General features: G+C 39.4%; 1 protein-coding gene across 1 annotated transcript in view; it reads left to right on the forward strand.

Annotated features, from left to right (window-relative positions):
• Positions 1-21,863, forward strand: part of LY75 (lymphocyte antigen 75) — a 62,217-nt gene extending 40,354 nt beyond the window's left edge. Inside the window, exons 19-35 of the mRNA XM_075180782.1 lie at positions 794-855; positions 1,715-1,788; positions 2,060-2,202; positions 3,173-3,278; positions 3,549-3,709; positions 4,393-4,522; positions 6,503-6,723; positions 6,812-6,977; positions 8,405-8,548; positions 9,832-9,954; positions 11,489-11,683; positions 14,376-14,599; positions 15,036-15,210; positions 16,448-16,606; positions 17,245-17,361; positions 19,491-19,658; positions 19,751-21,863. Of these exons, the coding sequence (XP_075036883.1) occupies positions 794-855; positions 1,715-1,788; positions 2,060-2,202; positions 3,173-3,278; positions 3,549-3,709; positions 4,393-4,522; positions 6,503-6,723; positions 6,812-6,977; positions 8,405-8,548; positions 9,832-9,954; positions 11,489-11,683; positions 14,376-14,599; positions 15,036-15,210; positions 16,448-16,606; positions 17,245-17,361; positions 19,491-19,658; positions 19,751-19,917 (2,535 nt within the window). The 3' untranslated portion in view covers positions 19,918-21,863. The remainder of the gene's footprint in view (positions 1-793; positions 856-1,714; positions 1,789-2,059; positions 2,203-3,172; positions 3,279-3,548; positions 3,710-4,392; positions 4,523-6,502; positions 6,724-6,811; positions 6,978-8,404; positions 8,549-9,831; positions 9,955-11,488; positions 11,684-14,375; positions 14,600-15,035; positions 15,211-16,447; positions 16,607-17,244; positions 17,362-19,490; positions 19,659-19,750) is intronic.
• Positions 21,864-24,918: the final 3,055 nt, after the last annotated feature.

Raw genomic sequence — 24,918 nt, forward strand, 5'->3', positions numbered from 1 at the left:
AAATAGATTGAAAAATTAGGGATTATAGGCAAATGTATACTTTTGGGGTAATGGCTGGTAGCAGGGAGTTGGAGGAGGCACGTCATTATTAAACACCAGGCCTTAAGATTATCTTAATTCGCCACAGCAGTTGTTCACTGTGTTCATTCACTTGGGAGAAAGAGAGGAGAGGGTAGATGAAGGGAGTTTTAATTGCACATATAGAGGGAAGAGCTGAGCTCCTCAGATAACCACGGGAGTTATTTATATTCACATTTACATTATAGAAATCAAATGGAAAATGTAGAAAACATGGGGTTAGATTGCCTCTCAACTGACCTTCACGCTGAAGTAGGAAGAGGTTAGTGATCGCCATGAGCCAGCAATGTGAGATATGTTGTATAAATAAGACACAAATAGTGTAGAATTATTAAGTGCTTTTAGGTTCTGACAGTATTTTTGATTACTCTTAAAAAGAAGTTCAATCGCACATATTATTGGGAGTTTCCCTCCTTTATTTCATATGTGTTTCTTTTGTATTCTTCTTTTAGTAAAAATATGAGGGGTGCTAGCTGATAACACCAAAATATAGTAACTATACAAAGGAAACAGAGGTTGGTGTTTGGAAAAAGATGCACTGCAACTCTCCAGAGTCGTAGGATATATAGAATATATTGTACCATATATAGAGTATTAAAACTTAACTTTTATTATTGCATACTAAAACCTCTGTTTCCTTTGTATAGTATTTCTGATTTGCAGATAGTTATTATATGCTCAGACCATTCATTTTGACTTTTTTTCTTTTCCGCAGCAGTTACAACTATTCATGGAAAAGTGGTGGATAAAATCTATGTATTTCAGAAGTCACCACCAGTAAGTCACCTAAAACGTCCATCACACACTTCCTGCTATATATTCTGGATATTACATTGATATTGTAACTGTAACGACTTTAACCATAGCGAATCTCAAAGAAACCGGTTTGTTTCTGTAAGAATAATTGAAATTATTAAGTTAATGTTTTTTTTATTATTGGTTATATTATGCATGTAACCAGCTGTCCTGCAAGAGAAGTGACTTCTGGGAAATGCTATTTCCAGTTTAGCTCTTTGAGTATACAGGGCCTGATTCATTAAGTATCTTAACTTGAGAAACTTCTTATTTCAGTCTCCTGGACAAAACCATGTTACGATGCAAGGGGTGCAAATTAGAATTCTGTTTGGAACATAAGTTAAATACTGTCTGTTTCTTCATGTAGCACACAAATATCAACTTTAAATGTCAGTGTACGAATAAGCTATCAAGTGTTTGTGTGCTACATGAAAAACGTATGTGCAAAACAGAAAACTAGTTTGCACCCCTTGCATTGGAACATGGTTTTGTCCAGGAGACTGAAATAAGAAGTTTCTCAAGTTAAGATCCTTAATGAATCAGGCCCATAGTGTGTAAGGCATCAATTCAAAGTACAGGCCAGCAGTGAGTTGGTGACCCAGATGGACTGTGAGCTGTAGAGAAGACTAGCGGGATTCTGCCCTGACCCTTTTCATGCTCTGAATACCCAGTGGTGAGACATTATCCTTAAGTTGTCTTAAAGAGGAGTTACTTATTTGCAGATTGATAGCGCTGTCACAAGCTGGAGATGACAATTGTATTTACAGATACAACATTTACAGTAATCATTTATTGTTGCGTATAATTGTGGACAAGACTCTTTCTTTTCCTCTCTTTGTAGCTACGTACTTCATCGGGTCCTGAACACGGGATTCAGCGATTGCTCTTATATTACAGGCTTCAGCTATGCTCCAGGTAAGGTTTGTTTTCCCAATTCCAGTCCTCGGGGAGCCCTAACAGTGCAGGTTTTTACCTGTCTCCTTGTTGGAGCACAGGTGTATTCATTACTGACTGACACATTGTAACAGATCCACAGGTGGTATAATTATTTCCCTTGTCACCTGGTAGACCTGCAGTGTTCCCTGAGGACTGGGTTTGGGAAACCCTGAGGTTAGTTATTCAGTCTATTTCCCTCAGGGTTTCGTTAGTTGCAGTTGTGGTGTAATGTGGTTTTTGTCTCCCACAGATTCTTTTCAATCCGTGAACTGCAATGTTAGACTTCCATTTATATGCAAAAGTAGCAATACTTCCCTCCTGGAAATAGTGAGCACCAAAATAAATAGCTCGTCTGAAAGCTGCACTGGTAACTGGACCTCATTTGGAAACAAGGTACTCAAACTACAGGGGTGCTTATTACCTGCCTGTAGTACTTCTATGTAAAGAAGGGTTCAATGGTGTAAAGATTGTAAATCTAGAATTAAGGGTTTTGGGTTTTTTTTCAGTTTGGACAACCCCTTAAACTTTCCCCTATGAATAGTAAATAAGACACACAGACACACTAACTAGCTGCCCTTTCTCTGTAACGGAGAGTCGGCTCTTGCTGGGACTCTGTACTCTGACAAGCTCGGCCGGAGCTCTACTTTGGCGCTATGGATGGCCTGGAGCGAGCTCTCTAACAGTGCTGCAAACAAGCTGGCTCTCTTATACAGACAACGGGGATTCCCAGGCGAGGACCCCCATATTTGTTGTAGGTTTGATAAAGAAGAGGTTATTTAAAGTGGCTGTTCACTTTATTAATTTATTTTATTGATGTTTGTCGATGTGTTCTACTATCCCTTAGAATTGACAAAATAAAAATACCGTATATACTTGTGTTTTTCAGCCCATTTTTCAAGCTGAAAAAGTCCCCCCTCAGCTTATTTTCGGGTCGGCTTATACTCGAGTATAAGCCGAGTTTTTCAGCCCATTTTTCACGCTGAAAAAGCCCCCCTCGGCTTATACTCGAGTCAATAATTTTCCCCAGTTTTCTGTGGTCCTCGGCTTATATTCGGGTCGGCTTATACTCGAGTATATACGGTAATTATTTATAATATGTATGTAATATATGTTGTGTATGTGTGTGTGTAATATAATTAATGTAATATGAGCTTGAGTATATGCTATATAATATATGGTCAGAGCAGTCTTTTGGGGGATATTTTCTTAGAGCTTCTCAAAAAAAAAAAAGAGTAAAGTAAGGGAGTTGATAGTGTACTTTTCTGTGTATTGGGTGGAAGCCTGGAAAGGTTACTGTACATATAGATTACTGCTGCCCTTGAACATGACAATGCTTAACTGTAATGATTACTTTTCTTTTCAGTGCTTTTTAAAAGTTTCTGCAAGGTACTTAAAATTTAAAGAAGCAAATGATTACTGCTTTACACATGGGGGAACTCTTCCTTCAATCTCAAGCCAGCGTGAACAAGGTAAACGATGACATTTCTATTCTATGTAACCTTTGGTACAAGACTTGGGTGCTCACCCTCCTATGTGCACGCTCCAAACCACATGTATGTTTTCCCTATTCCCCACCCTATGTGTGCGTGTGCTCCATCCCGTAGCACGTGTGTGTATATGCTCCACCCCCTGGCCCATGTGCGTGTTCCAACCCCACCCCACCACTACATTGCCCTGTATGTGCTGCTACAACACTTTTGTTTGCCATGTATACATTTTTTTTCTCTTTTTTTTTAAAGATTTTATTACCTACTTAAGTTCTGACTTGAAGCAAAAATTTTGGCTTGGTCTCCGAATTACCATGAACACTGCCCAAAATAACTGGGTTGATGGCAGTGATGTCACCTACACAAACTTCCATCCGATATTGCAAGGGAGACTCAAGAGGTTTGAATTTGATGTAGGTGAAATATATAGTATTATTATTATTATTATTATTATTATTATTATTATTATTATTATTATTATTAATAATCTTTCATTTATATGGCGCCACAAAGAGCCTGCAGCGTCATTCATAGAGCATGGACAGAATACGGCAGTATAGCGCAGTAGAAAAAGAGGGCAATTAAAAAAACAACTAAGCTGAGAACAGGTGAACAAGGCACAGAACTATAAATGACACCAGAACACCTAGAAGCTAGGAACGGGAAGAAGAACTGGTGAGGACTGAAATAAAACAGGCTGACCTGCCCAGCAGTGACAGCGCTAGTGACAGCGATAGAGATGGGAAAGAAAGGGAGAAGAGGAGAACTAAGGGCAGGGTCCTATTGTCGAGGTGCAAAATGACGCTGGGGAGCCGAGGGCAGAGGTAACAGGAGGAGGACATTAGGAAAAGAGGACCCTGCTCGTGGGAGCTTACAATCTAAAGGGAAGAGGCAGACTGTCAGGAAACAATGAGGGGTGTCTGGGTGAGGGGACTCATACAAGGGGGGGGGGGCAAGAGGGGTAGTATAAGGAGCAGAGGAGGAAAGAGGGAGAGGCGAACTAATGCAAGGCCTTACTTGTTTAATGTATTTTAATGCCAGGCTGATTCAGAGCAAGTTTTCTGACTCCATATAACAGGATCTTTCTCCTCTCCAGCTGAATGACAGTGAGAAAAACCAGCAGTGTGTGTTCTTTCTGAATGACCCCAAATCATCGTTTATAGGAACATGGGACTTCACAGCTTGTTCAGACCAGCAATATGTGACAATCTGCCAAAAAAGGACAGGTATGCCTTTCTTGGCTATTTCGTTTACTTAGTTGAGCAATATAAAACATTTTGAAAAAATATATTAAATACATACTTTTTCCACTCTATACTGAATAGTAACAAGCGTTACAGGAATGAAGACAACAACAATATTGCTTAATAACACAAAATCTTAAGAATATTAAAAGTGAATTATGATGCACAGACTTTGTACATACAGCCATTACTTTAAATCATTTAATGCGCGTTCCCAAATAACCTATTAGACATGCTTTGACAGTCAAAAAAAATAATTTAAACTAATAGTCCTTCAGACGAACACCTAGACACAAAAACCTGCACTGACGAAAATATGGAAAAGAAAAATGGACTGTGCTAAATATTGATTTATATAACAGAATAATATTAATATAATAATATTTACCAAAGATTAACAAAACATGAAAACGTATCAGACACACACTTTCTTTAAATATATTTATATATATATATATGTGTGTATATATATATATATGTGTGTGTGTGTGTGTATATGTATATGTATATATATATATATATATATATATATATATATATATATATATATATATATATATATATATATATATATATTGATAGAAAAAACAAGTAGGGCGCCCAATGTGTAATATCAGATGGAAATGGGGACGATGTAATAAACTGATAAACTGCGTACCGTAAGGATTCCAGGATCATGTAGTATGGTAGGAGTTCCTCTTCAGAGGTAATACCTCCCCCTCGCCCACAGGATGACGGCAATGTGGATATATAAAAAGCACATATTGTGTAATATAACACCAATTGTGATGAATCCTCCACCACTATCAAGAGTGGAAGCCCAGAAACCAAATGACTTAATATTAGGTGTACACCTCCAAATCGAAACAAAAACGGAAACAAACACCTTATATTAAGTCATTTGGTTTCTGGGCTTCCACTCTTGATAGTGGTGGAGGATTCATCACAATTGGTGTTATATTACACAATATGTGCTTTTTATATATCCACATTGCCGTCATCCTGTGGGCGAGGGGGAGGTATTACCTCTGAAGAGGAACTCCTACCATACTACATGATCCTGGAATCCTTACGGTACGCAGTTTATTACATCGTCCCCATTTCCATCTGATATTACACATTCGGCGCCCTACTTGTTTTTTCTATCAACAGTTACTCCAATTCCTCCGGATTAACCATCTGGACACAAGTCACCTGCGGCTGCCGCTCTTAAATTGAGCTATGTGTGTTTTTCCATTACGGGACTGATCATCTGGTACATTTTTATACCAATTATCTATAAATTGGTGGTTACAGTGTGGTTGCTAGTGCCTTATTATATTGATTTTGTGCTCTTATATATATATATATATGTGTATAAATCTATAATATATATATATATATATATATATATACTTATATTTAGATTACGGTATGTAAAGTTAATAAAACAGTAAAACAAGACAGTCACCAACTACAGGAAGTATCCAAGAATAAAATGCCAATTTCTGATGAGAAATGACAGTTTACATGTAAACTTGGGTAAGGTATCTGCACCATTGTAACAATTATGCTGTTTAAACATAAGGTGGGATACAGTTGGGAAATCGGACATGGAAAAGTATTAATACTAGTAGACAATTAGTTGGGCAGAAATGTGCCAAGCAGCAGCTGCAAAATCCCTTAAACTTGCATGTATCGCATTGGTTCTTTAAATGCGCTTAGCCTAAACACTATACGGTGTACAAAGTTCTGGTCCAACTGGAATAGTTTTGAACACGAATGTAAATGGTGCCAAAAATCTTTACATTTGTAGGATTTGATTTTGGACCAAGTAGGAAAACAAAGCGGACGGACACATATATGTGTTTCCCCATAAATTGGATTATTTTTCTTTTGTATTTTATTATTTACTCATTTAAGGTGCACTGTGCTATCATTATTTATAACTCTTATGTTTCTTTATTCATGAATTCATTTCAGATCAGACACCAGTGCAGACAGTAGTACCAGAAGACCTTGAGTATCAAGGGAAGAAGTACAAATTCCTTCAAAGTAACATGACCTGGTACACAGCTTTGTCAGAGTGCAAAAGTAAAAATATGGAACTGGTCAGTATAACCGACCAATACCAGTTCTCCTTTCTCACAGTCACCGTTGGTCAAGTGGCTCATCCAATGTGGATCGGGCTCTCTAGCAAGGATGTAAGTGTTGGGTTTTATTCTCAGTTGTGCCGTTATTTGTTTTCATCCATTCATTGTGTCTCACCTTGTCAATGTATCAAAATGTCAGGACGGGACCCACTACAGATGGCAGGATGGGAATCCGGTTACACTAAACCGGTGGTCGGAAGAATATCAGGAGGATGGGGATTGTGTTTTCATGGCTGCTGATGGCACATGGAGAACGGAGAGCTGTGATGTGGAATTACCTGGAGCAATTTGTCATGAACCACCAAGTAAGATTTTATGTAGAGTGTTTTCTGGGGATTCTCTGTTGTCTGGTTGTGTGAGACTGAAAAGCCAAGCCACTCCTCTATACAGGTGAATTATCATGAGCAGCTCCTCTCATGGGTGAAGTAATGTCTACCAATTATGTATGGAAGATGCCCTGATCGTCACTTTCATCATTATTGTGTATGGTTGCATGAGCCCTCCAGTACGCACGAGAGGTTTAATGAAATGATCTGTCACTTATCATGTGACAGTGGGCGGAGCCCATGGGAAAAATTGTTATGGGGCCAACACCCCATTTTGTCCCCCTTTCTTACCCTTCTTCTAGATTTTTAATAACCTGTTTGTTTGTGGGAGTAAAAAATAAAAGGAGAATGTTCTGTAATGTTAATATATTTTGGACACTGAAAGTTCAGTATTTTTATAATATTATATGATTGACTAATGTCTAGGTTGAGGTCCGGCCTTTGTCCATCTCAGGAAGGGACCTTAGGGTCCTCATTTTCATATTTCTGCAACAGTACTTTTTGTTTCTTCTGTGTAGATACATCTGAATTAAACTCACTCCAGGATCATGTTTAAACAGAAATAAACTTCTATAGTGTTGCAATGTATAGAGGGGACAAAGGCGTGCTGTGCTCACCATATGTAATTTCATGTAGGTGAAGGTACAGCAAAATGGTCATGATATAATGCTCCTGTACTGTAAATACTCCACTTTGTTTGAAGACTACCGTATATACCGTGCAGAACTAGAGAAATTACATTATGCAGCTGGTAGACATTCAAAACAATAAGTTTATTGCTGGGGATGACGCTTTATAGGGACACATTTTCCAAGCCTTGGACTTCTATGTTTAACTTTAGCCTGCTATAGGACAGCCCCTTAAGTAGACAAAGTTAGTGTCTTCTTGTAAAGTGTACCTGTGAAGGCAGCCATTTTGTGTACCAGTATTCATGAAAACACAGCCTTCTCCATTCACTAGTGAGAAGAACTAGCAGACGGAGTCTTGGCTCAGCCCACAAAATGGCTTCCTCCACTGTGTGTAGGTGAGGGGTACACTTTATACATACTTGGCAATTCTCCCGCATCTTTCCTATGGAAGTAGGCCTTCATGATGCGCTTTGTTGAGAATAGCGTCATTCGCAACAAACTCGTCACCCTGCCCCACTCAGTACTTCGCCTCTCCTCCTGCAGAGGAGAAAAATAAGTTGACAAGTATGAATTTAAAGGGATGCATGCATAAATATAATCCTGAGGTAACATTAGTTTGATGTTCCTGAATGTGCCCCATCAACCTCTTTACCAATCATAAACTAATCCCTAAAGTATATTATGTGTTTTTTATTTGCCTTAAAACATTAGTACAATATGAATATCTTTATTTAACACTAATCATTTAGATAAAATGACCATGTATATATCTTTCAGACGAACCCAAGAAGAAGCCACCTGGTAACACCATTGCCTGTCCTCACAGGGTTCAAGACACCGTGTGGATTCCTTACCAAAACAATTGCTACGCCTTCCTGTTAGCCCATAAACGGTGGCAACCCACAGTCTGCCAGTCCCTCCGTACGTTATCACTGGGGTTTTCTTCCACTCTGTGTGTTTGGGGGAGAGGGAGGGGGAGTTGTGATGTACACACTTAATCATCCCAACCAAAATGGAGGAACATAGAGCAAAATGGCTTCCCCCTGCCAGGCTTTTCTAGTCTGAAAAAAACATTACATTCAGTTTCAGATAATTTTCACTGCGTTTTAGATAAGTATCTCTAAGGTTAGAATAGTGAAACGTTGTCACCTGACTTTCTGTAGACGGATCAGGGCCGTGATGAAGGATCGGCCGTACAGGCAGCTGCTAAGGGTGCAAAGAGAATATTCTGCTTTACCAATACTAATTAATGTTACATTAATTTAAGACCTTTGAAAGAAACCGGCAAAAATGAAACCCCAGAACATTGGTATTCAGGCCAGCCTGCGGTTACATCTCTTGGGTATGGAGGACTTGAGGGATTGGCATGATTTGGTATCCCACTTTGGTGCCAAAACACCTTGTGTGGATTTATTATAATGCAGCTAGGCTACAGAAGACTGGGCTTGGAGCTATAAAGGCCAGAATTATTTTGTTTACAGCGCTCGCTAATCAGATGTGTTGCAGTCAAGCCCTTCATTGTACAAATCTGGACATAGAAACATTTCTTTATTATGTAGAATAATAAAGTCACATTTTCATACCTCTGATACTGAAGCTTTACATGTAGAGGACCCTTGTATCTAGTGTACGCTTTCCATGGCTGGTGGAAAATGAGTTCAGCTATGTTGGAGAAAGTGGTAAAACTATGACACAACAAAGTTGCCATGTTTGTGAAATCATTATTTAATCAGAAGTGAGGAAGCCTATTGTGCAACCAGATTGACTTGCTCACTGTTCATTCATCCAGTGGTCATATCAAACTACAGGATCACCGTGTGTGAGCTTAATGGCTGTGACTAATGGTGTTTGCATGATGCTTTCATGGTAAATGGCAGTTATGGTGGGTTTTTTCTTTCCAATATAAGATTTATGTGTGACTGCATTAAGATAACAAATACAGGGTGATTCAAAAGTCGCAGTACACCCTTTTATTTCAAAAACTACAGGAAATTGGGAAACCTGAATACTCCAGTAAGGTATGGGTGACGTGGTCTATCTTTTACGGTATGTACCAAACATGGGCGCCATCTTGAAATCGGCCAATCGGCCCAATTCCTGTAGAGTTTTTGAAATAAAAGGGTGTACTGCGACTTTTGAATCACCCAGTATATTACATTTTCCTCCTCATTACTCACTATACAAGTGACTGCATTGTCTTGCAGATCCGGATGCTTATGCCCTGAGCATCAGACATGAGGATGAGAATACATTTGTCTTCAATCATCTACAGCCATACATTGACCTGGCCAAATGGGTTTGGTTGGGAATGATTCATGATGGAAATGGTAAGTCTTGTATGATATCTAGAAGTATGAGTAATATGATGCATTTCAGTCCATCAATGAGAAAATGTTTGGAAAAAATATTGGATGATTTTTTATTTTTTTTATTTTCTATAACCCCAAATTTTCAGACACAATTCAGCATTTCAGTGTAGATAACACTATTTATTTTAAACCACTATGTTGTAGGGATAGTTTGTGAATGTTTACTAACACAAAGTGGGGCAACAATCTCCCACTGCCACATCTGTACTTACACCCCCGATGTAACAATGTGATCGGGCCACTGAAGGTCACCTGATATTAAGCGGTGGCCTTTGCCCTTTGAAAGGCAGGAAACATCTCTGAAGGAAGATTCAAATATTGGTGTGTTGTTTGTTAACACAATGAGCCTGACATGTGTCTCATTTGAGTCTGTGGTCCCCATCACCTACTGAGACGATTCTCAAAACTGGTGCATGGAAAAAAATTGTTAAAATTTAATAAACAATCACCTTCCCCTCTACAGTGTATATTGTATATAAAGTATTCTATATACATTACATATGAAGTCATTTTTGGCAAGATGTGTTTTCTGGAAGTAAATGATTACAGTAATCCATCTGCATAAAGCTGGCCACACACAGGCCTATCCTGCGGCTTTGCTTCAGTTGTAAGTGACGGGGTCACTGTGCAATTTAACCAGACATGTTGGTGGCTAAATTGGATGCTTGGTCACACACCTCCTCTGTTGCTGATTGCGTTTCTTTCATACAATGTCCATAGGCACACACTGGGAAGTTCTTTGTGGAATAATAACTTTATATTAAACTGTACGGTTATTTCAGCATATGGACAGAACACATCTTACTTGTAACATCAACATGAGAAGAAATTAGAATAGTCCATGTACTATAGAGTACATTACTATAATACAGAGTGACAGCACTATAAAACATTTAGGAACAGCTCCACCTGCAGTCCCTCTGGTGTAATCACTCATGCAACATTAAGTCCGGTGCTGTTGTGGTATCTCAACATCCTCCACATTACCCTATCGACACAAACGGCATCAATATCTTATCCATCTATAGGTTACAGCTGTGCACCGTCAGTTCTCTCCCCGTCACTACCATATGCAAACAATCAGCTTCTGTCTTTATTCTAGTGCAGGTTGAAAAATGTTTGCAAGATTCTGATTGGTTGGTATGGATAGCAGCCCAATTTCACCAATGTCCCGCATTAAATGATGTTTGTAGGTTGTGGTATTGACTCTCAGACCCCTGGATTCCTATTGCTGTGTGCCAAATTCAGGAATGTCATATTTATTGGCATAAGAAACACTGTAGTATATACCTGTAGCTACCAGTTGTTACCTCTCTTGGCTTTCAGGTTGTTGCTAATTATGTTTTTTGGACAGAAGATATATTATATTACATTTTTTTAATATTTGAGAAGCAGTCCTATTAAATTAATAATTTTTAAAGTAATAAATTAGTGATTTTAACCTAAAAAGTTTTAACCTGCATGTAATATGATAGGCGTTTTCTTTCTCTAGAAAAACAGCTTCGATGGCACGATGAGACCTTTGTACAATACTCCAACTGGAGAGGTGGGCGGCCAACCGTGACAAATAATAGCTTTTATGCAGCTATGAAACTAGATGGCTTCTGGGATATTTACCCCAATCCGAAGGACTTTGAGCTGGGACTTCTTAAACAACACTCCATCGTGGCTTGCAAAATCGAAATGGGTAAATCTTGCATTTATGTGTCTTTTGGGGTACTGTAAGTGGAATGAGGAATAGGGGAGAAAGAGAAGCAACATTTGGGCGAGATGTATTTTATTTTATTTTATTTTACACCCTAAGTGAACTATCTTCTACCTACCATCAACAAATTTGTATGAATGATGTACCCTTTACTTTAAATAATATGGAATTTGGTCACCAAGGAGTTGTGACAAGTTAAATCGATGAGTTATTATAATTATAGGTTTGTAATGCGCCATAGTGCTGCGCTGCGCTGTACAATAGGGAAAACAAGAACATACATAAAACAAGGGACATAGAAGGCAAACAAAATAAATGCAGACATGAAAACGGGGTTTGAAGGCTGTGGGAAAGCCTGATTGGGCGTGGTAGGGAATTCCATAAGTGGGGAACAGCACGGGAGAAGTTCTTGTAGGTGGGAGTGAGAGGTGGTTACCAGAGACAAGGCGCAGGTCAGAGGTAGATCTAAGAGGGTGGGAGGGAGAGTATTTTGATAAGAGATTTGGTATGTACGCAGGTGTAGTGTTGTAGAGGGCTTTGTGGGTAAGGGTGAGTAATTTGAATTGGATTCTGGAGGACACAGGGAGCCAGTGTAGGAATTTGCAAAGTGGTGCAACAGATGTGCAGCGGTGAGAGAGGAAAATCAGTCTTGCAGCAGCATTTAGGATGGATTGAAGTGTGGATATATGGGTGTCAGCAGTGTCGGACTGGCCTGCCGGGGAGCCGGGGTATCCCCCGGGAGGCCCTGTTGCCTGATAACCCCGCCCTCTTTGTTGGTGAGGCAGAGCAGAGAATTACCGAGTTGCGGTCAGTCTACATATGAAACGGAGACTGTCAAACTAATCCCTGCCTACAGCCAGCACGTGAGAACACTTCCTGCTCCTGAGACAGAGAGAGGCAGAAATGCTTCACAGTGACACAGATCTCAGATTACTCCTTCTGCTGTAGTTGCAGGCGTCCTGTAGTCATAAAGTTGCCATCCTAACTGCAGTGTGAGTCCGTGTAATCAGTAAGTAATAAATCGTGCAAACTTCTCTAGAGCTCTCCACTGTGTGACCTCGGAGGGAGGGAGATAAATTAGAATGGCTTCATTGCAATATACGTCTTCAGTGCCTCTATAAAAGGATCCTATTGCAGCTGACCAATGAATGGATTCCTAATAAACTAGTAACCAAATTCACTGTTTATATCATGTTCCATGTTTATTTGTTTTCAATCAATTGTGGGACTCTATTCCCTATAGAAGCATATCTTAATCAGAATAAAACACATTCAGACAGTTAGGTCCTTATAGGATTGCATCTGCTATATGCTTTAATATTAATGTTTTGCTTTTGTCCTTTGTAGTGGCATTGGATTATTATTGAGTGTACATTTTGTGGGTAGATCATTTTTTAGAGTCCTGTTTTTATTTGCCAGTGTCTAGAGTGTAATTAGATTTATGTAATATTTTAAATGTGCATATATTTTTATGCTAATAATTTTGTGGTCTCCATAGTGCTTCATGGATATATTAATTTTTAGTCTATACCCTTATATTGTGGTTTTCATATGATGAATGGTTGATCTCTAGTACTGTAGTATAGCATTTGTTTTCTGTGTACACTATGAGGGGAGAGAACACTAACCACAAAGAATGGACAGCACACAAATAGCTGATGATGATTGATTGTATTCAATTCATCCCTCCCCTTTCCCTGTTTCACACAGTGCCCTCCATGCTGCATTTGCTCCCCTTCACTTACTTTCCTATTGACTTCTTTCTTCTCTTCTGTCTTTTCCTTCACGGCTCCTCACTGCAAATGTCCTCTTTTTCTTTATGGACCATACTAAGGTGCTATACGTTGTCCTCCATGGCCTGACCCCATCCCCTTTAATGACTGACCACAACCCCTCTTACAGTTGGCCACACCCCATTGTAGTGGGCCCCTACCGCTGCATTTCCCCCGGTGGGCCCTTCATGTCCCAGTCCGACACTGGGTGTCAGGAATGCCCGATAGCAGGAGGTTGCAATAGTCAAGAGGAGAGAATGGATAAGAGTTTTGGCAGCATGTAAAGAAAAGGGCATTTTCTGGCAATGTTTTTGAAGTGGAATCGACAGGACTGGAAGAGAGTCTGGATGTGAGTAATAAAGCAGAGGGCGGAGTCAAGTGTGACACTAAGGCAGCGGGCTTGGGAGACTGAGGAAATTGTGGTGTTATTGACAGTGAGGGAGAGTTGAGGGCAGGTGGTAACTCTGGCAGGAAGGAAGATAATAAGCTCTGTTTTGGATATGTTGAGCTTTATGTAGCATTGAATTACAGCAGGATACCTTTATATGGGGCATTGAACACACTGCTGACTGCCCATACGTATGCGTATATATGTGTAATATACTATCAAAAATGTAAAATAATTGCTTTAAAATAACAAATGCTTATTATCCTGTCTGGTCATTCAGAGCTTATGGCACCTCCCTGCATTTACTTCTGATTGATAGTGTAGAGCTGGCACCATTGTACACAAATCAGTTGTCCTCTTTGAATAAGTCTAAGGCTGAAAAGGTGGAAACGCACTCGTTGTGGCCGGGGTGGACTCCTTTCACTGGGTACAGCCAGTTGAAGCTGATTGTGTGTAGTTCTGTGGGAGGTTTTTGCTAATAAACAGGGCTACCTATTTTTTCTTTTCCCTAAAGTCTCATCTGAAGAATATATGAAGCCATTGCCAAGTGCTATACCTTATTCAAATGTCACATACCATGTTCTGAAGAAGAAGCTTACTTGGTTTGAAGCCGTAAGGGAATGTAAGCAAAGCGATAGTCACCTGGCCAGCGTCCACGATCTCTATCAGCATTTATTTCTGGAGCGCATTGTACGACAAGATGGGTTTCAACTTTGGATTGGTCTATGGAATAATGATGTAAGTGGCCAAATGTGTCTCTCTTACTTTCCTTATTGCTTTACATTTTCTCTACTGGAGTATTTAAGAAATATTATACGACATAATAAAATTATTATTTTATTTGCTTTTGTATTTTGTTTTGTCAAGTGACATAACCCCTTTTACTTTCGTGTTTCACATTGTTGTGTACTCCAAGGTATTGGATAATATTCATTACAGTCAGTGCTGCTGTTACTGTCTGTCTTCACTTTTGTTCATTGTAGAAAAACCTGTGCCAATTAGAACCCCTCAAACCTTGATATAGTTGTCCCTTTCTGATACATAATCCTATTTAAAATAGACCAGTTATTTCCTTCTCTCAAGAGTGATCTATGTAAAACAAAAAAAAAAAAAAAAAAAAATATGGTCCTTTTGTGACATTGATTCGCTAGATAATTTCTTATTTGCCCAATAGGGGACTGGTTCCAGCGTTGAATGGTCAGACGGTACCACATTCAACTATGCACCTACAGACCTGAAAAAGATCATGCCATTAGGAAACTGCATATTTATGGATACAAAGGGAATCTGGCGCTCAAAGAGCTGTTCAGAGGCTGTTGACGGTGCATTATGCTATAAATCATCTGCAGGTAAGTCGTAATTTACTTGGAAATATCCAATTCATGAAATAGGATTTTTTTTTTTTAAGAAATGTTTGGTAAAATATGTATAATATATTCTGCACAGATAACCTTGCATAGTTTCCTTGAGTATTTAGTAACTTGAGTAGCGACTGCCGTGCTGCTTATTAAGGCATAGACAGTGAGACTGTAGCCGCAATAGGTAAGTTATTAAGGGAAATGTTAGAATATTTAGGGGATGATTTATCAAGTTGCAAAAAAGCACTATTGCCAGAGGATTTTTAGCAATTTTTTTTTAATTTGCCCTATACATGAATGAGGTTTTATTTTAATATAAAATGAAACAATACAGTCAAAGCAATGTATACAGGATACAGTCAGTGCGATTAAAAAGAATATCTCTTTTAAAAATAATGTTTTTATTTTCTGCGAATTCCTAAGTGGGTAAATGTTTCTAAAAAAATGTTTTTTGTTTTGTTTTTTTCTAATTTTTAGGGGGGTTTTCCCCATTTGTTTATTTTTTTAACTGAACCCTTACTGCTCTGGCCCTTCTAGATGTAGAAAGGGGTCTAAATAGGCCACTGAGAGGGTATGTTTACTAAACTGTGGGTTTGAAAAAGAGGAGATGTTGCCTATAGCAACCAATCAGATTCTAGCTGTCATTTTGTAGAATGTAGTAAATAAATAACTAGAATCTGATTGGTTGCTATAGGCAACATCTCCACTTTTTCAAACCCGCAGCTTAGTAAACTTACCCCTAAGTCTTGTTTCTATCACAGCAAAAATCATTGATTAGATATTTGTCATTTGTCAAACATTTATTTAAGACTTAAAGGTAAATTTAGGCCAAATCTTTCAGACCGCTAGGTTTTATTTGTATTTCTGCTTATACAATTTGACTTTAGACTCCTCCTTTTTGACTTTGGGGCTAAACACCACTCACAAAAGGCACCAGTCTAAGATGCCCCTTCCACCTATACCCTAGTGCCAGCTTGGGTAATTCAGTTTTTCATGTGCCCCTTAGCAAGGAGGTTAGGGCCAATGTCTTTTGTTTTTCTCTTACTTTTTAATCATATTGAATAGTCTTCAGTTATTGCAGTTTCAGGTGTTTTCAAGAAACATTGGTGTTTCCAGGAATTGTACAATTGCAGTTTTGTAAATATATCTATACTATGTACTATTGACCATGTTTTGTTTTTTAAATAAAATGTAAATTTAAATGGAGGATTTTTTTTTTATTTTGCAGTGCAATCTAGATCTTATTCAGAAGATGAGGTTTGTCCCAAAACACCTGGAACCGGACGTTGGATCCATCAGAAGGATTTCTGCTATGGTTTTGATATGAAGATTTACAACTACTCTGTGTACACCAGCGAGCAGGCCAGCAATTTGTGCAAGACTTTGGGTATGTCATCAACGTACCTGTTCGTTTACATGATGGGAAACTGTAGATTAAATAAAGTCTTCTATAAACATATGGGGATAATTAATTTTGTGGCACAAAATGCACATCCCTGGGTTTTGGGATTTATTTGATTTTTGGAGGAGAGGAAGGTCTATTGTTTTGCCTTGTTTGTTTGATCAAGTGAATACAATGGGCATTATAATGCAGTTGCTTTTCTGATGAAATGTGCCTTCTGCAAGACTTCTCCCGTGCTGCTTCCCACTTATGGAATTCCCTACCACGTCCAATCAGGCTTTCCCACAGCCTTCAAACGTTTAGACGCTCTCTGAAAACCCATTCCTTTATCTTTTTTTTTTTTAGAGTTCACCTTATCCTCTTGTTTCAGCTGTGCCCTCTTCCACTTAGAATGTAAGCTCTCTAATGAGCAGGGTTCTTCATACCCTCTGTTTTCATGTTTCCATTTATTTTTTCTATCCTGTTTTATGTATGTCCTGTTTTCCCTACTGTATGGCGCTGCGTAACACTGTGACGCCTTACAAATCTACGATAATAATAATAATAAATGCCTGCTATGATGGGGAATAACACCTATTTTCCAGTCTGGACCACCACTTTATAGTTCAATGTTTGTCTTCTAGATCCTACCTCCACACTTTTGACTATAAATGACGAGGAAGAAAATGCGTTTGTGAGCAAATATTTAAAGGCTGACGCACTTCTCACCAGTCGAGTTTGGCTCGGTGTAAATTCTAATGGTAAGTAACTTTAACATATAAACTTATCCAATTAGTTGCTGAATGTTCTTTTTTGAGATATGACAAGTAGTACAAATATGACTAGTGCTCTGATGTGTCCCACTTTTTCTGTTTTGTTTTTTAACTTTTTATTTTCTATGGACACAACAGTTACAGTGGCTCAATAATACAGTAATAAAAAGAACAAACAGTAAAAACAAAAGTTGGTTAACTGGGTGGTGGGGATTGGGAAAGGAGAGAGGAAGAAGGGGACAACAAAGGATCATGGATAGTTAGTGATTGTATATGGAGAAAGGAATCATGACAACGAGAGAAGTTGTATATAAAAAAAATGGGTACAATTGGGACTGTTCAAGTTCTGGTTTTTGACACAAGGCCTTGACTAAAATACCTTCCTAGGGAGACCTGGGTTTTTCAGTCCATGGTGGTCCAAGGAGGTACCTCAGGCAGATTCAAGTAATACATTAACCCAGGGTTTCCCAAACCCAGTCCTCAGGGCTCCCTAACAGTGCAGGTTTTCCATATCTCCTTGCTGGAGCACAGGTGTATTCATTACTGACTGACACATTGTAACAGATCCACAGGTGGTCCTAATTATGTCATATATGATCCAGAAAACCTGCACTGTTAGGGAGCCCTGAGGACTGGGTTTGGGAAACCCTGCATTAACCTATTCTTTGTACCTCAAGTTATCTTTACCGAATTCTACATTTCAGCCAAATGGTGCCAACTAGAAATAATCACCAATGTCATCTTACTGATTCAGTACAGTTCGTTTTGTCAAATATTTGAACCATTCACATTTTATTTAATGATCTCTGTACAGCAATGTCGGAGTGATGTCACTGCACTGTATTCAACACGATCAAATGTAAATGTGATGAAACGAGTTTGATAACACTGTAACCACCCTGTTCCTCGTTTCTCACATAATGTGGATTATAGCAAGTACTTTTTATAGCCCTTGCTTTTGTACGTCAGCTCAACAGACTACAACTGCATTGTCTAATTACATGTGGATAAGGGAACATTGTAGCTCATTGTAAATATGTATATTGTTGATGTGGCAGTGCGGTTGTTATTCATTGTCCTTAAAGGGAAGCCGGGGGTTACGAGTAGGGATCAGTTTGCAAGATACTGGAGAGGGGAAACTAATTAGTGTCCATTGTTTTCATGAGACTAGTCCAGACAGGCCATCTAGCAGGTGAGGTTCTGTGGAAGGACAGCTCATCTCCACTCCCCTCTCCAACCCCCCCTAGTCCAGCACTGACCAATGTTTAACAAGGAAAGGCCGAGGGGTTTTTTGAGAGAGAGTGGAAAGCTCTGTGGAAATGAGACCCTAGATATAAGGAGTCACTCCAGGGGAGAGGAGATATTCATTCTGGGACTGGAAGCTGCAGGGTGGCTGGTTTTTAGAGTTTCCGTTCCCTACCAGTGAAATAAATCGGCAGATCCACAGGTCGTCATTGGGCCAAAAAACCCGGTATCTTCACGATGGACAAATCAAACAATAATCTCATCAAATTGATCAATTGGTTACATTGAAGCTTTGTGTATTATAACCACTGTCACATATAGCCCTGTCCTCCCTAACACACAGGAAACTGCCTCTCAAAACCCACAGCTTAATCGCCTGCTGCTGTGAGAACATTCTCAACCTGATTGGCTACAGTTTGTTCTATCCCCGCCCACCTTAAAACAGCAGACCTATGGAGGTTGAGCAGCAGATGAACAATGATGACAAAAGGGTCTGATTACTAAAGATTCCGGCTCCTTATCTTACAGTGTTACCTGCTGACCACTGTAATATAAATATACCACATTGTCTCTGGTGTTGGTCTACCAAGGAAAAAGAGCTAAAAAGTGAGAGAAGCTTCAAACTTGTAAAGCCGGCCCCGTTAGCAGTCTGTATCGCTCCTACTACGTAAAGATAATTTTGCTGATTACAGCTAATTGACAATGGGGAAAAGGAAAAAGGGACAATTAAAATACGTTTCACTTTATTGCTACTGATTTAAGGACCTGTTCAGTGTCCTATCGTTTTACTGTCAGGTCAGATGAGTAAATTTTTCTTTTTATTATCTTAAACAGTCAAATCTTAAAATGTCTAATGATCTCCATCTCTACAGGTGAGAAATCCGCATGGCTAAATGGCTCCCCTATGCAGTATACAAACTGGAGCACTGCACAGGTGGACACACTTGGCTCATGTGCTATGTTGCGACCTGAAACAGGAACGTGGCATAAAGTTCCGTGTACGCCTGGTCATGGAAGAGTCGTGTGCAAATCTCCCCGGAGTAAGTTCTCTTTAATCTCTAGAACGCTTCTCTATTCTTTATTTATTGTACGGGTCAGGGCTTGGATGTAATTCATTCTGATTTAATTCCAGGATCTAGCGGAGCAGGCGTTGCAATTGGACTTTCAGTGTTAACGTTGTTCATCCTCGTCGCCGGACTTCTCTTCTACCTCTTCTTCAGAAAACAAAGCCCTATGTTCTCAACAATTCGGTATCGCCGTGCCGAGGAGCCCATGGAATCAATGCTCGACTACTCTTAGAACTGATTTCAGATTTGTACCTGCATTTTTATTTTGCACAAATAGAAGAAGCCTTTCTTTTATTTTATTTTTTGTTCACTTTTGTCTGCTCTCGAACAGACCCTTTTAGAGTAATTATTACAAAACTTAAATTTCTCAATTGGGTATTTGTTGAGTGTTGTGTATTTTAAATTCTTCCCTCCAAACCAGATTTAGAAATAAAAAGATTAGAATTTTTTTTTTTTATTTATATATATTTTTAATTTTTTTTTTTATTTTTTTTTTATTTTTTTGACATGAAATTTGAAATTATTGGGGGTACTCTGGTGCAAATGAAGTTAAATTTACTCCGTAATCTACAAAGAATATCCCACATTAGATCTCCGGTTTACCAATACATAGCAGTATATTCATGAGATATGACGTACATTTACCACAACTTTAAGGACAGTTTATCTTCACTTCCTGACCTTTAATAGTATACCCACTTTTCCTTAAACGGGTTTTATAGTCCCTTTGCTTAAACACCAATAGCTGCTTTTAAATGTGATCTATGGGTAAGGTTTGGGTGAGGGGTTGCCCCCAATTCTCCAGCATCTTTTCTGGCTCACAACCAAATTCTATGTGCCACCTTCCCCAGGACATTCAGTGTCCACACCATCGGTCAGTATTTAATACAGTAACCATACAAACCATTGTAATGTCAGCAGTCCTTTTTAATTTAAGAAAAATGTCTAGATCTTAGGTAATTGTTCTTTACTGTACTCGCCACACTTTAAATATATTTAATTTGTTTTTTATTTTTTTTATCTAAAATGTTTTTGTTTTTTTAAGTGTGTATATTTATTAATATCATGTAAGTCAGGAAGGTACCCGCTGTATTTGAGGTAAAAGTGTTTAGCGTTCGAATATAGCTAACAAATCGTTCATAGGGTTTGCACAATTGGGTTAAACTTACGACCCAATAACCTGCACAAGAATAGTGTGCAATATGCAAGGGATTTTGTTTTGTGTCCATGTGTAAATTGCAAAGTTGAATGACTTATCAGGGGACCCCAAAAACAGTTTTTGGGAACCCACTCGAGATCTCAGCTCACAGGTAGTGCAATTCTGCGTAGGCTGGCTTATTAGTTCTAAAATGCTAAATACACTTATTTGTTAAGTGGACTTTTTTTTCTTTTTTATAAATACCCTATCTAATACAGTTTCTTATAATAACACACTCTCTCTCTCACTCACACTCACACACGGTTATCAGTTGTGTAAAGGGCTTCTTTCTGGTAGTTTGTAACTAGCAAAAAGCGTGAAGATTGCTTTGGTAGTTGCCTTTGCTGATCACTAATTATTTATTTTGATTTTGAAGGGGTGATTCGTGAACAGTAGAACCCACGGGCTGTATGCACAGTCTGCTAAATGCTTACAACGTGTATATAGCACATACCTGTCCTGAAGCTTCAGTGGGCTACAGTCAGGCCTCTGTCTAGGGCCACGTCATCTTACCAACTAGTGAAGACGTGAGGTTTGTAATGTGGTGGAGAGCTCCGGCCTTAGCCAGAGGACTCTCTACAGTTGGCTCTATGACGGAGGCAGAATGTGCATTACAGGGAAGTTCTACATACACTGTATTAGATAAGTGCATACAGCAATTGCTGACAGACTGGATAGCAGTTTGCCCTAAAGCTTTTTTTATGGACATTAATCGCTACAGAGGAATTTATGTGCTTTAAAGGGAAAAAAAGTGCGATGTGGTATGTGGTGACAAGTTTATATAATCTATAGAAATCCTTCAATACCTCTGTACAATTTACAAATTTCACAGTTTAATGTTAAAAAATGTTGCATTTTGAATACTCGTTTTGCACTACAGTTAATAATTTTACCTGATCAGTTTGTTTGCACTATGTTCATGCTACTGAAATATGTTTTATGTACAGAACAAATAAATGTCTAAAGCCAAATACATTTTATACATCCTGTTCTGCCTTTGTTGAATTCTATTTTTATTTAATTATTTTTATTTTGCAGGGAAAGGGGGAGGAAGCTATGGTCAATTTTAAATATCCAGTTTAATTGTTCAGATCTAGATTTATTTTAAGACCAATAGAACAAGATTCGTCCATCTTTCCCAGTTAATCTCTAGGCTGAGTTTAGTAACCTTTGACTCAACAGCTGCTGCAGACCTATAATTCCCATCATGTGCTAGCAGCCAAGTTGGAGAGCCACAAGTTGCCAACACCTGTCCTATAACTTGCAGAGAACTAACTATCCCCCGCCCCCCAAAATAACCTTCTAGATTTTCTCTTGGTCAGGTGGTACGAATTTGTGTCCTTTGATACAATGTATCCAAAATTACCAGAGCAAAACGCTCCAAATTGACTATAAAGCGTAAGTCGTGTTTACATAGCTACAATCTTTAGTAGATATATACATTTGAAATTCAATTAAAATATTTTCATTATAACTCTCTTACTAATAACCACATCTTCTTTGACGACACCCTATGCATTTCATATTTAAAAATTATACTTTACATTTATAACTCTATTCTACGGGAACTTGAGGGCATTGTCTGGATCACTTAAAAGTAAGTCAGTGGCAGAGTATAAAGTTGGAGAAGATGATGAAGTATTACATTCTAAACATACCCAATCCCCATCACTTGAGTAGACTTCATACAGTTTAGGGGAGTTTGTTAAAATTGTGCACTCGTATATTAACACATTGCTATTGCTTTGTTTAGTTTTGTTTTCAGATTTCTTGGAGTTATACTAGGTTTTCTGTTTGATTGATATTTTTACTTTGGGAGTGGGGGGGGGGGGGGGGGGGTGGCAGGAGGTTTCCTTAAGGGGCTGATAGAAAGTAACTTTTCTTTCTGATTTCTGCCTTTGCATAAATTATAGGTCTTCACCATACTTGACTACTCTCCCAGAATTTATGGGAGACTCCCAAATTTCAGGGAGAAGATACCTTGCCAGGTTATGTTGGAGGTGGAGCTTAATGACACGATTCACATCAAGCCCCACCTGCCACAAGCAATGCCGCCATGAATTTGGGCATTCATAGCAGGGGACAGGACCATGCCCTCTCAGACACTTGTCACGTGACCTGATCGTAGAGGGGAGCTTTTTTTCATGGTGTAAATACATTTATTTAAGTGATAAGAAGACTCCCAGCCTTTGCTTCTTGGAAGCTGTATTTTCACACTAGACATACCTTGAAATGTTTAAATATGCTTTCTATAGAATGAGGAGGGATTGCATCACACAGAAAGATGGGGGGTTTGGAGACAGAGAGGGGGAGGGATGGAGGCAAAGAGAGCGAGAGGGGGGAGAGAATGGAAACAGAGAGAGGGGGAGATGGAGCACACACAGGGGGGTTGGAGACTCAGAGAAGAGGGGGGGAGACAGAAGTGGGGGGATGGATACAACACAGAGGGGGGAGACACTGCAGCACACAGAAAGAATTTGGGAGATGGAAACAGAAAGGGGAGAGAGAGAGCGAGGAAGTGTGGAGCACGGGGGGGGAGGGAGGCTTGGAGACATAGGAAGAAAGGAGGGAGGGTAGCGCACATAGTGAGAGGGGGGTGAAATATATGTAATTGAATAAGCAATAGAGGTGCTACGTGATCATAGACCAAGTGATAAAACACTGATGAAGTGAAATCATCATCTATTTATATAGCGCCACTGATTCCGCAGCGCTGTACAGAGAACTCATTCACATCAGTCCCTGCCCCATTGAAGCTTACAGTCTAAATTCTCTAACGTACACACACAGACAGACAGAGAGAGAAAAGGGTAAATTTTGATAGCGGCCAATTAACCTACTAGTATGTTTTTGGAGTGTGGGAGGAAACCCACGCAAACACAGGAAGAACATACAAACTCCACACAGATAAGGCCATGGTCGGGAATTAAACTCATGACCCCACCAGGGGCTGCTCTGGCAGGGGAGTCGGTGAGACATACAGGAGATCTTGCGTTTTAATAAATCAAAATTGAAAATACAAAACTCTAATGAGACTTATGGGACGAGGCCACAGCTGAATGAGTAGCATAATAATTAGACCAGGTGAACCACTTCATCAGAGGGGAGGACACTGAAGTAGAATACTTGAAGCCAATAGTTTCCATCGTGTAGCTATGCTGGGTTTTTGCTATAACTTTGGAGAGATGAGGGGGAGCCAGGCTCTTCTACTGCTGGGCGATAGCTGCTCTAGCGACGATTAGTATTTGACCCACAACATATCGGTGGTGAGTCGGGAAGTCAGACGGATATAGTTGGGGTAGAGCCAAAGTTGGTTGATCTAATTCGACAGGTAACTTCATTAGTCATCGTGTCACAAACACAACTTTCCATAAAGGTTTTATGCAGTTGAACTGGGGTGTAGTATAGTCTGTGGATCATTTTTATGAGCATCTCTGAGTGGTTAATACATTTTGACATTTTATATATATATTCTTGAAAATGCATTCCTAGTCTTCCTCTGTTAAGGGGTGGCCCATGTCAAGTTCCCATTGCACATGGGCAGACAGCGTATTATGCTCATGCAAAGTTAAAAGACACTGGTATCAGGCTGATATACCCCCAGTATGGGAACGTGAGTAGATCAAGAGCTCCACTAGCGGGGGAGGGAGGGCGCGTAGTAGGGATGAACCAGACTTCTGCAATTTGATCCAATGGCGTACTCTGATGTATCTGTAGAAATCAGAGGCCGGATCTGGAAGCGTTCCTGAAGAGAGGAGATAGATACCAGGACACCCTGCTCGTAAAGTTCTGATAGTCTATTGACTCCCCGGGAGATCCAATCATCCAGGCACAGGTCTGGGATTAACGATGCCACTGCAGAGATGAAAATGAGGGGGGAAGGAAAGGAGAAGTCCTGGACCACTCTTACCAACTTATTCCAACTAGCTAAAGAGTCTTTAACACTAGGCAATATGGACACTGGCTCCAACCAAAGCAAGTCATCTATTGGAAGTGGAGAAACTGCTTGAGCTTCAGTAGAAACCCATGGTTTGT

The sequence above is a fragment of the Mixophyes fleayi genome, chromosome 7 (assembly GCF_038048845.1).
Source record: "Mixophyes fleayi isolate aMixFle1 chromosome 7, aMixFle1.hap1, whole genome shotgun sequence".
Classification (NCBI taxonomy): Eukaryota; Metazoa; Chordata; class Amphibia; order Anura; family Limnodynastidae; genus Mixophyes; species Mixophyes fleayi.